Genomic DNA, 13930 nt, shown 5'->3' on the forward strand with positions numbered 1-13930 from the left:
CTCATTGAGTAGTGCATTCTTTCTCTGAGCAAAATCTTTTCTTTCCTAAACATTTGGCTGCATGACCTCAAAGGCCCATCTAAGCTCCCACACTCTATGATCATATTCAGTCTGCAACTCATGCCACAACCACCTCCAAACTTCTTACATCTGTTCTTCTAAAAGTACTTCCTAATACACACATTTTAAAATGGGTAATATTTTAGTTTCAAACACTAAGCTAGTTTAATTGCATAACTCTGTGTAGTGATGCAGGTGTATATTCTTATATTTAATTTAAAATTTGCTAAAGTCGTTACCCCCCAAACCCATTGTAGCCAGAAATACTGTCACCCCTAAATTCCTCTTCTTGCTATGGGAGTCCTTGGGCATCAAGAGTGCTACATAGGGTCCTAACCAGTTTGGCTCAGTGGATAGAGCGTCAGCCTGCAGACTGAAGGGTCCCAGGTTTGATTCTGGTCAGGGGCATGTACCTTGGTTGCGGGCACATCCCCAGTGGGAGGTGTGCAGGAGGCAGCTGATCGATGTTTCTAACTCTCTATCCCTCTCCCTTCCTCTCTGTAAAAAATCAATAAAATATTTTTAAAAAGATTCCTTAATTCTTAAAAAAAAAAAAAGAGTGCTCCATAGGTACTAAGTGCATGTGATTTCATCTGCCTATCCCCTTTGTGTTACACATACCCGATACAGCATTTGAACTAACATGTCCTTCAAACAAGACATTCACTTTCAACATTCCTTGATTTTCTCATTACTGTTATTCTCGCACCTTGAAACCTATGCCTTTCCCACAACACAGGCTTTTGTACCCATAACTCAAGGGCTCTCTGCAATCTTCCCAGACACTTCCTTAGAACAGTACACAGTATAACGTTAATATTACTATATTTTATTTTCCAACAATTTCAACATCTGGTGAGTCACATGACAGCCTAAAGTAGCACACTGAAGCCCTTCTTTGGTGGCTTTTGAATTGTTTATGTGTTTGTTTCCTCTGTAAGAGTAAGAATAAGAGCAAGGACATGTTGATACTAACTTTTTTGCTTCTAATACCTGATTCATAAAGGATCTCAATAAATATTAGGTGAATGAATGAAAATGTGAAATTAAGCCACATTTCCCAAGTAAAGATATGAATAAATAAGTGAACAAAACTAAAGCTGGGAAATCTCAGAGTAGAAAAAGCTCCTTTGGAAAAAGGATAAAAAGGCTCCATAAAATCTATCTTCAAGTACTGTGGGAAACCAATACTTTCCCAATACTGTCATCAGAGTGCACCAAGGAACATGGAAGGCCAATGGTCCTTGGACTTAGCATGGCTGTGTGGTGGCTCAAAGCAATTTCCTGACCTGCTAGCCTCAAAGTAAATGTTTACTAGACCTTACTGATCTTTACTGACCTCTGAGATGGTCTGTCTGCTACCTGTTTGCCATGCTTTACTGAGGGCAAGATGTGTATGTAAAAGTGAATAAAAAACAGACTGGCCAGAGTCGGTGTGCCTCTCCAAGAAAGAGGTTTCCATCTGGCCACCCATGCCTTCTAAATTTATATTTGTTGTATAGCTTTTCATTTTGCAAGGCCCCTTCTTTGGATCCTGAACCCTAGCCATAAAAGGTTAAAGCAAAGTACTCAGACATTTCTCAAAGTTGTTATTTGAATAGAGCTCCTTTGGACCTCTACTGGTACAAACATTCCACATACAGTAAGATTTTCCCTAGATCAAGTAGTCAAACTGGCCTTAATAAGGAAGTTCAGAAGTGGGTTCAGGAACACACACAACACATGCTTGAATAATGAGAAATTATAGACTTGGTAGCCTACTTTAAGTAGCCAGGTGATTCGATGGGTTTTATAATTTGCTTTGGATCAAAAATAAAAACATTAAAGTTGGGCATTAACATTCTACAGTTCTAGGACTTTTCAAGTACCTTTTAATTACAACACAACAGACATCATTTTCTTTTAGCACATATTTTTAATATCTTAGGTGTGTGATTATCATTCTTACAGCATATAATTATGTTAACTAATAAACACTAACATATCTAATTCAGTTCCACCAGAGTGAAGATAACTCAGAAGAATGAGTTGTAACTCCCAATTAACTCTTGCTTTCCTAAAGTAGAATAATAAAAAATGTTAGAAAGGATCACTCTTTAATTTCTGAGTGGAATAGACTCATCAAAGTAGATTTTTACCTCAATTCTCCACTTATTCTACTTAAGGATTATCATTAATAATTTTTCTAAACCTTCTGAATGTTTTTCTTTTTATAAGAAAGCCTCTAAGGACATTGTTACACATATGATTGTTTCACAGATTTTTGTCATTGATAAAAATGCTTTTAAAATACTGACATCCCAGATCTGGTTCTAGAACTTAAAACCAAACACAGGTGAAAATTCAGGGTCCAGCTGTGTTCATATTGTAGTCCTATGTCCTAAGACAGGTCACTTATGTTAGGATCCTTCACTCCAGATCACCATATCATTAATATCAGAGTTTCAGTCTTACTCAAGTGAGAATATATGCTTTACAATCAGTGAAGCACTGTCAAAATATCAGTGATTATTAGTTTGAGTACACAGTAAGATTGTGCAAACAAAAATGGAGCTTGTGAATAACCCATTAAAATGCAGTGGTTTATGGGAGGTAGATGTTGACACAGCCTTAAGGAATTAAGGCTATATTAAGTAGAAGCTCCACAGTATATATTAAGAATTGAGGGTGGAAAAAAGATTAAGCAAAAACACAATTTTAAAAAAAGGAGGGGATCATGGGCAGGTGACTACAGTGGAAAACTCAGTGGTCTTGCTGTTCTGAGAAACTAAGTTTGTGGCATGTGTCTGAGTAGAATAGGAAAAATGCTTAACAACAAACGCTGTTCCATCAAAGGCTTGCTGGAGAATTTCTCAGATCTGGCCCATCCTCCTGCATCTTTCCAGAGCCCCGCTTGTTTCCCATGTTCCTTTTTAGGAATGAAATTTGGCTTTCCCCTGATTGAGAACCTTCCACTATTCCCCATCCTATCTAATAAAAGAGTAATATGCAAACTAACCATCACTCCACTACACCCACAAGCCATGCCCAGCAGCCAATCAGGACTGAGTATGAAAATTAACCCAACCAAGATGGCTGCAGCCATGGAGTGAGCAGGATGGTTGGGTTTCCCCAGCAATGGAGGAAACCAAGCTTTCTGCACACCCTGGCAGGCCCAGGCCTCCACTCAGGCTACAAAGTTTAAATTATAGAAGATAAATAAATCCCAACAAAAATGGCTGTGGCCACGGAGCTGGTGAGAGCAGGAGGCTTGAGTTGCCCCTGGTGATGGAGGAAGCCAAGCTTTCCACACACCCTGGCAGGCCCAGGCCTCCACTCAAGGCTAGAAAGTTTCAATTATAGAAGATAAATAAATCCCAACAAAAATGACTGCGACCATGGAGCAAGCAGGAGGCTTGGCTCTGCTCAAAGCTACAAAGTTTCAATTATAGAAGATAAATAAATCCCAAATACTAGGGCCTCCGCTTGGGTCGCTGGGGGGTGTGGTCACCCTGCAAACCACCACAGGCCCCTTGCCCAGGCCGCCCCACACCCCAAGGGAACCCCCACCCTTATCCAGGACACCCTTCAGGGAAAACCAGCTGGCCCACACCCGTACACCAGGCCTCTATCCTATCTAATAAAAGAGTAATATGCAGATTGACCATCACTTCAACACATTATTTTTTATATATATAAAAGCCTAAGCAACCATTACAACTGGTAGACCGCTCAACCAGTCTCTCTGAAATGCATTAACCACCAGGGGGTACACTAAACACAGGAGCTGCCCCCTGGTGGTCAGTGCACTCCCACAGTGGGAGCACTACTTAGCTGACCTAGGGGCACCAGACACTGGGCTCATGGCTGGTGAGTGAAGCTGCTGTTGCACGAGCCTCTGCCATCTCTGTGGCAGTGCTATGAGCGGTGGTGGCAGCAGCAGAGGCAGCAGGTGCAGGGGGGCCAGGATGAGTGGGAGTGGCCCAAAACTGGCAGTCTGACATCCCCCAAGGGGTCCTGGATTGCGAGAGGGTGCAGGCCAGGCTGAGAGACCCACTGGTGCACAAATCCATGCACCTGGCCTCTAGTTATCTACAAAAGGCAAAGCAAAATCTTAATCTGGCATTCAAACTTGTCCCCAGGCTGTCATTAGGAAACCTTACAATCCTGTAGGCACTTCAAGTCTTCAGTGGCCTTGTCCTCAGCCACCTAGAAACCTGGACCTTTCTCCTGAATGGCTCAGGCTGTTCTCCATTATTGTCCCCATTATTACTAGTCCACACACCCATCAATCTGAATACACAAGCCTTCTCATAAATCTTCTCAGATTCTGCCACCTTCAAAAGTATTTATTACTCTATTCTTTATGTTTCTACAATATCTGCCATAGTTTACTATTATGGGTCCCTGGGTGATGATTATGGGGTCCTATTTATTTCTCATTCAACCATCCACTTTTTTTCTCCTAACAGTTCCCCCCCCCCGAAAACAAAAACAAAAAAAAACCGACCACAGTACATGCTACATACCTGCAGCTCAGTATGTTTATAGAAATCAAGTGTATTTCCACTACCAACAGGTCTGGTGTGGCCAAGAGTAATTATAGCAAAGGAAAAGCTAAGCTCTAGTCTAGTGTGTTTTGCTGACAGTCCCATTATATGTCTAGGAAAGGTAATGGGAATATATCTAAACAGGAAAGCACTGCCACCTTATGTGCAGTTCAGTGTTGAAATGAATGACAGCTGAGAAGCAGGGATGGTTTTTAATTCATGAAAGGAACCATTGTGAACACAGGAGCTGCTGTTCAAGAACTGGAGTAAACTCAGCATGCCATATACACTGTCACTTAGTCAAGCAAGCATCTCACAAGTTAAACATGCAGTGACAAATTGTGCCAGTCCAGTGTGTGCATCTAGAGTTCCTCTGGTTGTCTTCTGAGAACATGGAGGCATACATAGATTTCCCATTACTATCTCAAGACCTGAGACTGACAGGGAATGACCACTAGCAATGCAAGTTCAGTTTCTGAATGCAGATAGTAAACTACAATGTAGCCAGGCTCAAAAAAACAAAAAATACCCAAACAAACAAACAAATAAATAAAGTGATAACAAGGAGCACCATCTACCTTTTAAAAATAGAGATTAATGGCTATCACCAAATTCTGGTGAACTTGAGGAGAAATTGGTATATTCCAACTGCCAACACAAGCTATTCACAACTTTTGGAAAGAAAAATAAAGGAAGCGGTCAGACTTCTCAATGTAAAAATCCCACTATTAGGAATCTAAGACAGGGAAATAACTCCAAAAAAAAATACTCATGAACATGTCCTTCATAGCATTACATACAACAACCAAAAAATGGAAGCTACCTGCCAGGTCCAGCATAAGGAATTTCTTTACAGAAGACGTAGCCCTCACTTTAACATAGTCGTGCTAAATTCTATTTGTGAAGACTGTAATAACGTGTACAAAATATCCACATACTCAAAGTCAGAAAATGAGGACAATGGAGTAAGAAGAGTTTTAATTTTCAGAAGTTTTTTTGTATAATGTTGTTGTATTTTAAAGACAATACTAATAAAATTAATTTTTAAGGATCTATTTGTTAGAAAACATATCCTATATAATAAAAGGCTAATATGCAAATCCACCAAACAGCGAAACGACCAGTCACTATGACACGCACTGACCATGAGGGGGCAGATGCTCAATGCAGGAACTGTCCCCTGGTGATCAGTGTGCACCCACAGGGGGAGTGCTGCTCAGTCGGAAGCCGGACTCATAGCTGGCTAGCGCAGCAGCGGTGGTGGGAGCCTCTCACGCCTATGCAGCAGCGCTAAGGATGTCCAACTGATGGCTTAGGGAGCGGGCTTAAGCCATAGGGAGCGGGCCTATGCCATCAGTCGGACATACCCTGAGGGCTCCCGGAGTGCGAGAAGGTGAAGTCCGGGCTGAGGAACCCCCCCGCCTCCAAGTGCATGAATTTCATGCACCGGGCCTCTAGTGTTGATATAAAATAAAAAGACTACTTAGATCATTGACTCTGAGAAGATTAAAAAAAAAAAAAAAAGGAAGGGCATGAACAGCAGCTTGTACTTTCAGATCATCATAGACCATTTGTAGCTCACCATGTGGAGACATTCCCAGACAGCTCTTACCTGTGGAGGCCGAGGTTTGTAGGGGGAGCTGCACTCAAGGTCAGCCAAGATGCTAGTCAATGAGTCAATCTCAGCATCCAGGCTGGAACGTCTCTCCTCAATGGTCTTGCCTCCAGGATTTCCCTGCCAGAGGCAACACAGACATGTTCAAAAAGGAAATTTCCAGTTTCCATTGATATCTGACTGAATTCAAATTTCCCTAGTTATAGTGTGGCTTTGTCCAAAATGTTCTGAATCTACTCCCCACCCCCGACACTTATAACATTTCAGTGGTAGCCTGAATTAGAATGACACCTTTTTGACAAAGAAGAAAACTGAGAGGTTTAAGGTTATTTTTCTAAGGTCACACTTATTTTTTGATGAGTATAAAAGTAAAAATAAGTAAATGTCTCCATCCTGTACTCAAGAAGCATATCCAACTGGGAAGATACTGCAAGTTCTTTGTGTTCAGAAACCACCGCTTAGAATGATGACTTTTTAGTTGGAACAGGAAGGGCAAGGGTGGGAGACTTACAGTCCAGGAAGAGGAATCAGCAGGGGATCCATGTTTGTGTGACAGACAGAGATGGCAGGTCCCAATCAATGAGTCTGAAAAATGAACTAGCATGAGACTGCTGAGGGTTCTGGCCAAGGGGCTGCAGAGAAAGCATGTGGCAGTGGTCACTGATCTGAAGCTGGAGCTTTACGGATTTCATATGTCAATGCTCTGTGTTAACAGAGGTACCAACTTCTACCTGCACTCAGAATCAGTAAGAGGTGAGTAGAAGACAATAAAACTGCCACAAGGGCAGCCCCAGGCATTGTGAGAAGGTTTTTGCCAGGTAGTTTGCTTAGAGCTTAAGGGGAAAATATAGAAAGTGAGGTAGCCTTACAATTTGAAAATATGAAGTGAGGTGGCTCTTTTACAAGGTAATTATGATCATGGATTTTCAGGGAGTATACTTAAGACTCCATCAAAAAACTAAAATGCATCAGCAGCAAGACCCAATAGAAATAAAATAATGGGAAGTTATTATAAACTAATCAACCCTGTCAAACCTGTCTAAGGCAGTTAACTATCAGGTTAGTGCCTGAAAAGGTATAGAAAAAGCATTAACCAAGAAACCAGAATATCCTCAGCAACAACAAAATATAGGATACCCTCACAAGCTTGCATTAAACCTTAGAGTTCTCTAAGTAAGTTTATCTTTCTAGTAAATATGCTGCATCAGGTAATGATAGCATAATAGATTTGTCTATTAACCCTACTAGTTTATTTCCTCCTGGTAGCTTGCTCACCAACTATCTTCCTTGAGTGCTAAAACTTATTTAAGTTTCTGCATCAGTCAGCCCTTAGGGGATCTGATACATTAGTCTCTTGTGAATTTAGGCAGCATGAGTTAATCCCCGAGGATTTGATCTAACCCAGGCATACTGACAACACCAAAATCTATGAAGCTGTGGCCCAGACCCCTTGGAACCAAATCTGATGAATGCTGCCTGCCCCAGGGGCAGCTGATATCCCTCTCTCTGAGCTCTCTTTAACTATGGCTATGTTTTACCATATTATTGAAAGCAAGCTTCTCTACATTTACTCCTTCTGGATGTATTTGCATGACTTCTCTATAGCACTCTTATCCCTCACCTGTTTCATTTTTCTCATAGTATCTATCATGATCTAACATCACCTTTTATGTACATCTGTCTATCATCAGTTTCCCCGAGGAGAATGTAAGCTTCATGGCAGAAAGGATCTCACCTGTTCTGCTCCTTGCTGATTCCTCAGAATCTTTCTGAGGGCCTAATCCATGGAAATGTTCAATAAAGATGTTTAAGTAAATAAATAAATAGGTAATGATAGATGCTGGCATAGGTCCAGTCAGTAATCCTTTCTAAATCAATATTTTTTTGGTAAAAACAGCTAAAGGTACAATAAAAGCAGTGGATGTTCTAGTATAGAGAGTAAATATTATATTATAGAAAAAAGAACCAAAAGGCTCAGCGTACATGTGTGTGCATATCTGTGTGTATGTCTGTGTATTTCACACTATATGGCTCAGATATAAAGGTTGCCCTTGAGAAAAATTGGAGATTTTCCTCAGCTTTCTTTCACAGTCAAAAATGAAAAAAGAAAAAAAAAAAGTAAGTAAATAAGTGAAATGCCAGGTTGAAAGTTTTCTCAGAGCCTACATTCTGGGTTTGATCTAACACTGTAAGGCCAGAGGGTCATTTTGAAAGTGCTAATCCCTCTATCAGAAGCAATCTCATCGGTATCCCACTAAGTATAATTAACTATGAAGTACTGTGGTATTAAGAAGACAATCTTTTACACATTCTTGTGAATATTCTGACATTGGGTCCTACTATGAAAAAAAAAAAAAAAAGGAGGATATTATTGTTAAGGAAGGCAAGTGAGAAATGTGTGAACCTGTTCTCTTAGATGTAGATAAAAAACATTATGATAAGTACAAAATTGATAAGTGTATTTCCATATACTTATAGATAGCACAATATACTGGTAAGGGCAGTGGATTGCAGCCTGGTTAAATTCTTTCCTGAGCCATAGTTTCCTCATCTATAAAACAAGGAGAGTATCACCTGACATACCTAAGACAGAGGGATATTAAAATATTCAGATAAAAAATGGATGAGAAAATACTTTGTAAATTATAAAGTGCTATAATTATAATTTTAATAAATAGAATTAATTATAGCAACCAGTAACTATAAATTAATATAAATAATAATGCTATTGTTAATTATTCTTCTTCTTAAGGGAAGCATCATTCATTAAGTGTTTCCTGGGGGTATCAGTAAAGAGACAGCATTTAATAAGGTCTACAACATCTGCGCTGTAACAGAAAGTAAACCAACTGCCCATGCCCCAAGTCACTGGGATATCTAACCACAGAGACTCAAAATCACAGAATTACCCTGAGCAATACAATGAAACAAGTAATTAGAGTGTGCAACTAGCCTGTGCATGCAATTGGTATTCAGCCTCTTTAGTCTACCATCCCTCTTTGTTGGAACTACTCCCATTTTTAGTTGCACTCTATCATGAAGCGCATGATAGCAGTTTAGCCCAGGTAGGTGATGTCAACTGTGATGACTTGATTAATGAAGAGTCCACTGCATTTATACATTGTGAATGTGTCCTCCTCCCTTTTACCTCAATAAATTGTCTGTGAGACTCTACCAATATTGTGCTTATCAAGAACCTTTCACGCAATCATTTTTGCATCCATAGATAATCCTTGCCTGAATTGATTATTGTATTGGTGGTTGAAAATTGTGAGAGTACTCAATAGTAATGAATGGAAATATATGGATCTTGCTTAGCATAATGTTTTTGCTTGTTTATTTTTTGTTAAGAATTCATTTCCATTTTGAGGATAGGGACTAGAACTAACTGCAAAGTCTTCTGCTATGAAAAAAAAATCAAGAAGTTAATGATCAAATAAAACTTCTTAAAAAGTGAGTTCTTGTTCAGGCTATTAAGAAAAACCATCAAGGGGAATGATCTAATTAATTAAGAACTAATCTCTATCCAACGAAACTCACATCCTAGAATTAGAACCAATACCCTGAGTTACATTCAAAATATGTATGACCCTGACCTCATCATCAAAAACTTTGATGAGGCCAAGTAATCACAATGACACAGCACAGGAGGGGATTTGAAGAGCCAAGATTTGTATGTGACTGCTCAAGCCATACCTGGGAAAAAGACCAGCTAATCAGAGTGAAAACATGATGTAAGTAGGATTTTTAAACTGTGTTTCACAAAGCTCAAAAATTTCCTCCAGATCCCACGTGTGACACCAGGGACTGCAGGCTTCTACCCAGTCTCTGGCTTCCTTTTGTGATTTCTTATAGGAAAGAAACATCCTCTGATTGCTCAGGAGTATAAAACTATCTCATCTTAGAGAAGCCTAAAAAGTTACTACACAAAAGAGTGCATTCTTTTTTACATACAACTTTGATTTTTTTTCAAAGTTATTATTTAAGCATTCAATAACACAACATGAATTTTGTTTTATGTTTATTTTCTTTTATGGTCAAGATTGTTCATTATTCTATTTTACCTAATATTTGTTTAAAAAAAAAACAAACAAATAAAGTTGGTGATAACAAAAAGTATACCAAAAAAATTACATTATCTATAAACAAAAAACTAAGTATGTCTCTATTTGTCATTTATCTATTGTCTTTCTATTCTTGAGGAAGCTAGAGAAATAATCAACAAATTTCTTTGTTTAGGATAATTTTTAATAAGTTTCCACCTAAAGCACACTTAACACAAAAAGAGTAGTGGTAAATGTTCAGGAGTCAGACTTAGAGGGGTTTAAACCCTGGATATGATGGTCACTAGTTTTGTGACCTTATGTCATTTTCCTAGCTCTCTGAGTCTCAGATATGCATACAGTTGTTGAATTATTATACAAATTCATACATGTCAAGTACTGTCCACATAATAAGTACTCAATAAATGTTAGCTACTCAATTATTGCCTTGACCACAGTCTCAAAAGAAATGCTTTGGCTGATATAGTAAGTCCAATGAGTATATAACCTTTAAAGATATTTTGATTCAAAGTAAAATTCTGAAGCTGGAGGCTTCATTAACATGGACATCTTATGCTTCTTAACACATACAATGGTGCTAAAAATTAACTGTGGAGGAGAAAAGGAAGATGGCTGCTGACAGAAAGGCAGACTGCAAGATAGTGTGTGAGTGAGAAAACAAAGGGAGAGTGTGTGGTTGCACAGTGGGTGTTTGTTGGTGAGTTGAGGAACAGCTATACTCCAGGAGACTATGGGGGACTGCTGGAAGGGGCACCCCTCATCGGGCATCCCCAATGATGCTGGGTTCACTTCCGGATTGACCAGCTTGGATGCGGAGACTGCGCTATCTTGAAGGGGAAAGTGGATGTTGTCGGGAACCTGAAAAGCCCTGGGAACCTGCAACTATGGCATCCAACGAAAGGCTGCGAACCTGAGAACATCGGGCCTCAATTGACGCAAACACGCGGATTCAGAAGAGCTCTACACTCCACCACGGAAAGGTCAGATAAGGAGAGAGAGAACTACATAACCAGACACCCAGAGAAGAGAGACCAAGGGGAGACAAAGAAACAGCCCACATATGAAAGAAAATCAGGCATTAGCAGAAAAGGAAGTAAATGAAATGGAGGCAAGCAAACAGTCAGAGAAAGAATTCAGAGAAATGATCATAAGGTGGCTGAAAAGAATGGAAGACAAATTCGACAATATGTGTAAAACCAAGAGGAAATGAGGAAGAACCAAGAAGAAATTAAAAATGACATCACTGCTGTAAAGAACTCAATAGAAAGAATCAAGAGTAGACTAGAAGAAGTAGAGAACCACACCAGTGAGCTAGAAGAAAAAATAGGAAAAAATACCCAAGTAGAGCAGCTTCTAGGAAAAAAAAAAAAAAAATTAAAAAGCAGGAGGAGAGTCTAAGGAAACTTTGGGACAACATAAAAGAAAAAAAAATCCACATAATAGGGGTTCCAGAAGGAGAGGAAACTGAGCAAGTAATAGAAAACCTGTTTGAAGAAATACTGACAGAAAATTTCCCTAATATAGGGAAGAAAAAACCCACACAAATCCAAGAAGCTCACAGTGTCCCAAGCAAAATGAACCCCAAAAGACCAATGCCAAGGCACATTATAATTAAATTGGCAAACAAAAATGACAAAGTAAGAATGTTAAAAGCGGCAAGAGAAAGACAGAAAGTTACCTACAAAAGAACCCCCATCAGACTAGCTACTGATTTTTCAACAGAAACTCATCAGGCCAGAAGGGAATGGAAGGAAATATATAAAGTCATGCAAAGGAAGGGTCTGAATCCAAGAATACTGTACCCAGCAAGGCTATCAATCAAAATTGAAGGTGAAATCAGGAGCTTCACAGAAAAAAAAGGACTAAGGGAATTTATTACCACCAAACCAGTAATGCAAGAAATGCTAAAGGGTCTGCTGTAAAAAAAAAAAAAAAGAAATAGGAAGAGAAGAAGGAACACAGTGGTAAAGAATAAAAATGGTGACAAATAGACACCTATCAATAACAACTTTAAATGTAAATGGATTAAATGCACCAATCAAGACATAGGGTAACAGATTGGATAAGAAAACAAGACCCATATATCTGCTGTCTACAAGAAACCCACCTCAGAAAAAAAGATGAACACAAACTGAGGGTGAAGGGATGGAAAAAGGTTTTTCAGGTGAATGGAAATGAAAAAAAAAAAAAAAAACAAAACCTGGGGTAGCAATACTCATATCTAACAAATTTGATCTCAAACTGAAGGACATAACAAGAGATAAGGAAGGCCACTTCATAATACTAAAGGGAGCAATCCAACAAGAAGAAATAACTCTGGTAAATATATACACACCCAATAAAGTAACACCCAAATACATAAAAATAAAACCTCCTGGAGGATATCAAGGGAGAGATTGACAGCAATACAATCATAGCAGGAGATTTTAATATCCCACTATCACCATTGGACAAATCCTCTAAACAAAAAAATCAGCAAAGAAACATCAATCCTAAATGACTCACTAGACCAGATGGAATTAATTGACATCTTCAGAACATTTCACGCCAAAGCCACAGAATATACATTCTTCTCAAGTGCACATGGGTCATTTTCAAAGATAGACCATATGTTGGGTCATAGGAAAAGTCTCTTCAAATTCAAGAAGATAAAAATCATATCAAGCATCTTCTCAGATCACAGTGGCATAAATCTGGAAATCAACTACAATAAAAACAATCCAAAAAAATCAAACACAAGGAGACTAAACAGCATGCTATTAAACAATGACTGGGTTACCAGAGAGTTCAAGGAAGAAATAAAAAACATCATGGCAACAAATGACAATGAAAACACAACAATCCAAAATCTATGGGAAACAGCGAAAGCAGTCTTCAGAGGGAAGTTCATAGCTGTACAGCCTACTGCAAAAAACAAGAAACAATGGTAATAAATTACCTAACCCTACAATTCAAAGTGTTAGAAAGAGAGCAACAAGAAAAGCCCAGTGTAAGCAGAAGGAAGAAAATAATAAAGATCAGAATGGAGATAAATGACATAGAGACCAAAAAAACAATACAAAAGATCAACAAAACCAAGAGCTGGTTCTTTGAAAGGATAAACAAGATTGATGAACCTCTAGCCAGGTTCACCAAGAAGCAAAGAGAGAGGACCTAAATAAACAAAATCAGAAATTAAAGAGGTGAAATAACAACAGACCCCACAGAAATACAAAGGATTGTTAAAAAATACCATGAACAACTCTATTCCAACAAACTGGACAACCTGGAGGAAATGGACATGTTTTTAGAAAAATATAACCTTGCAAAACCCAATCAGGAAAATCAAAACATCTCAATAGGCCAATAACTATGGAAGACATAGAAGCAGTCATCATAAAGCTTCCAGCACACAAAAGCCCGGGCCAGACGGCTTCACAGGGGCGTTTTATCAAACATTCAAGGAAGAATTAAAACCTATTCTCCTTAGATTATTCCAAAAAATTCAAGAGGAATGAACAGTTCCAAGCTCCTTCTATGAAGGCAGCATCATCCTAATGTAAAAACAGATAAAGACAATACAATGAAAGAGAATTACAGGCCAATACCCCTTATGAACAAAGATACCAAAATCCTCAACAAAATTCTAGCAAATCGAATCCAGCAGTACATCAGAAAGATTA

General features: G+C 38.9%; 1 protein-coding gene across 10 annotated transcripts in view; it reads right to left on the reverse strand.

Annotated features, from left to right (window-relative positions):
* The window catches only part of LPP (LIM domain containing preferred translocation partner in lipoma), a 740460-nt gene that overhangs the window by 370965 nt on the left and 355565 nt on the right, over positions 1 to 13930 (reverse strand). For all 10 annotated transcript variants that reach the window (XM_080655359.1, XM_080655353.1, XM_080655356.1 and 7 more), the window contains one exon: positions 6202 to 6324. Coding sequence is in view for 6 of the 10 variants with exons in the window: in XM_080655353.1 (XP_080511479.1) it covers positions 6202 to 6324 (123 nt within the window). In the remaining 4 variants the exon portion in view is untranslated. The remainder of the gene's footprint in view (positions 1 to 6201; positions 6325 to 13930) is intronic.

The sequence above is a fragment of the Plecotus auritus genome (assembly GCF_963455305.1).
Source record: "Plecotus auritus genome assembly, chromosome: 2".
NCBI lineage: Eukaryota > Metazoa > Chordata > Mammalia > Chiroptera > Vespertilionidae > Plecotus > Plecotus auritus.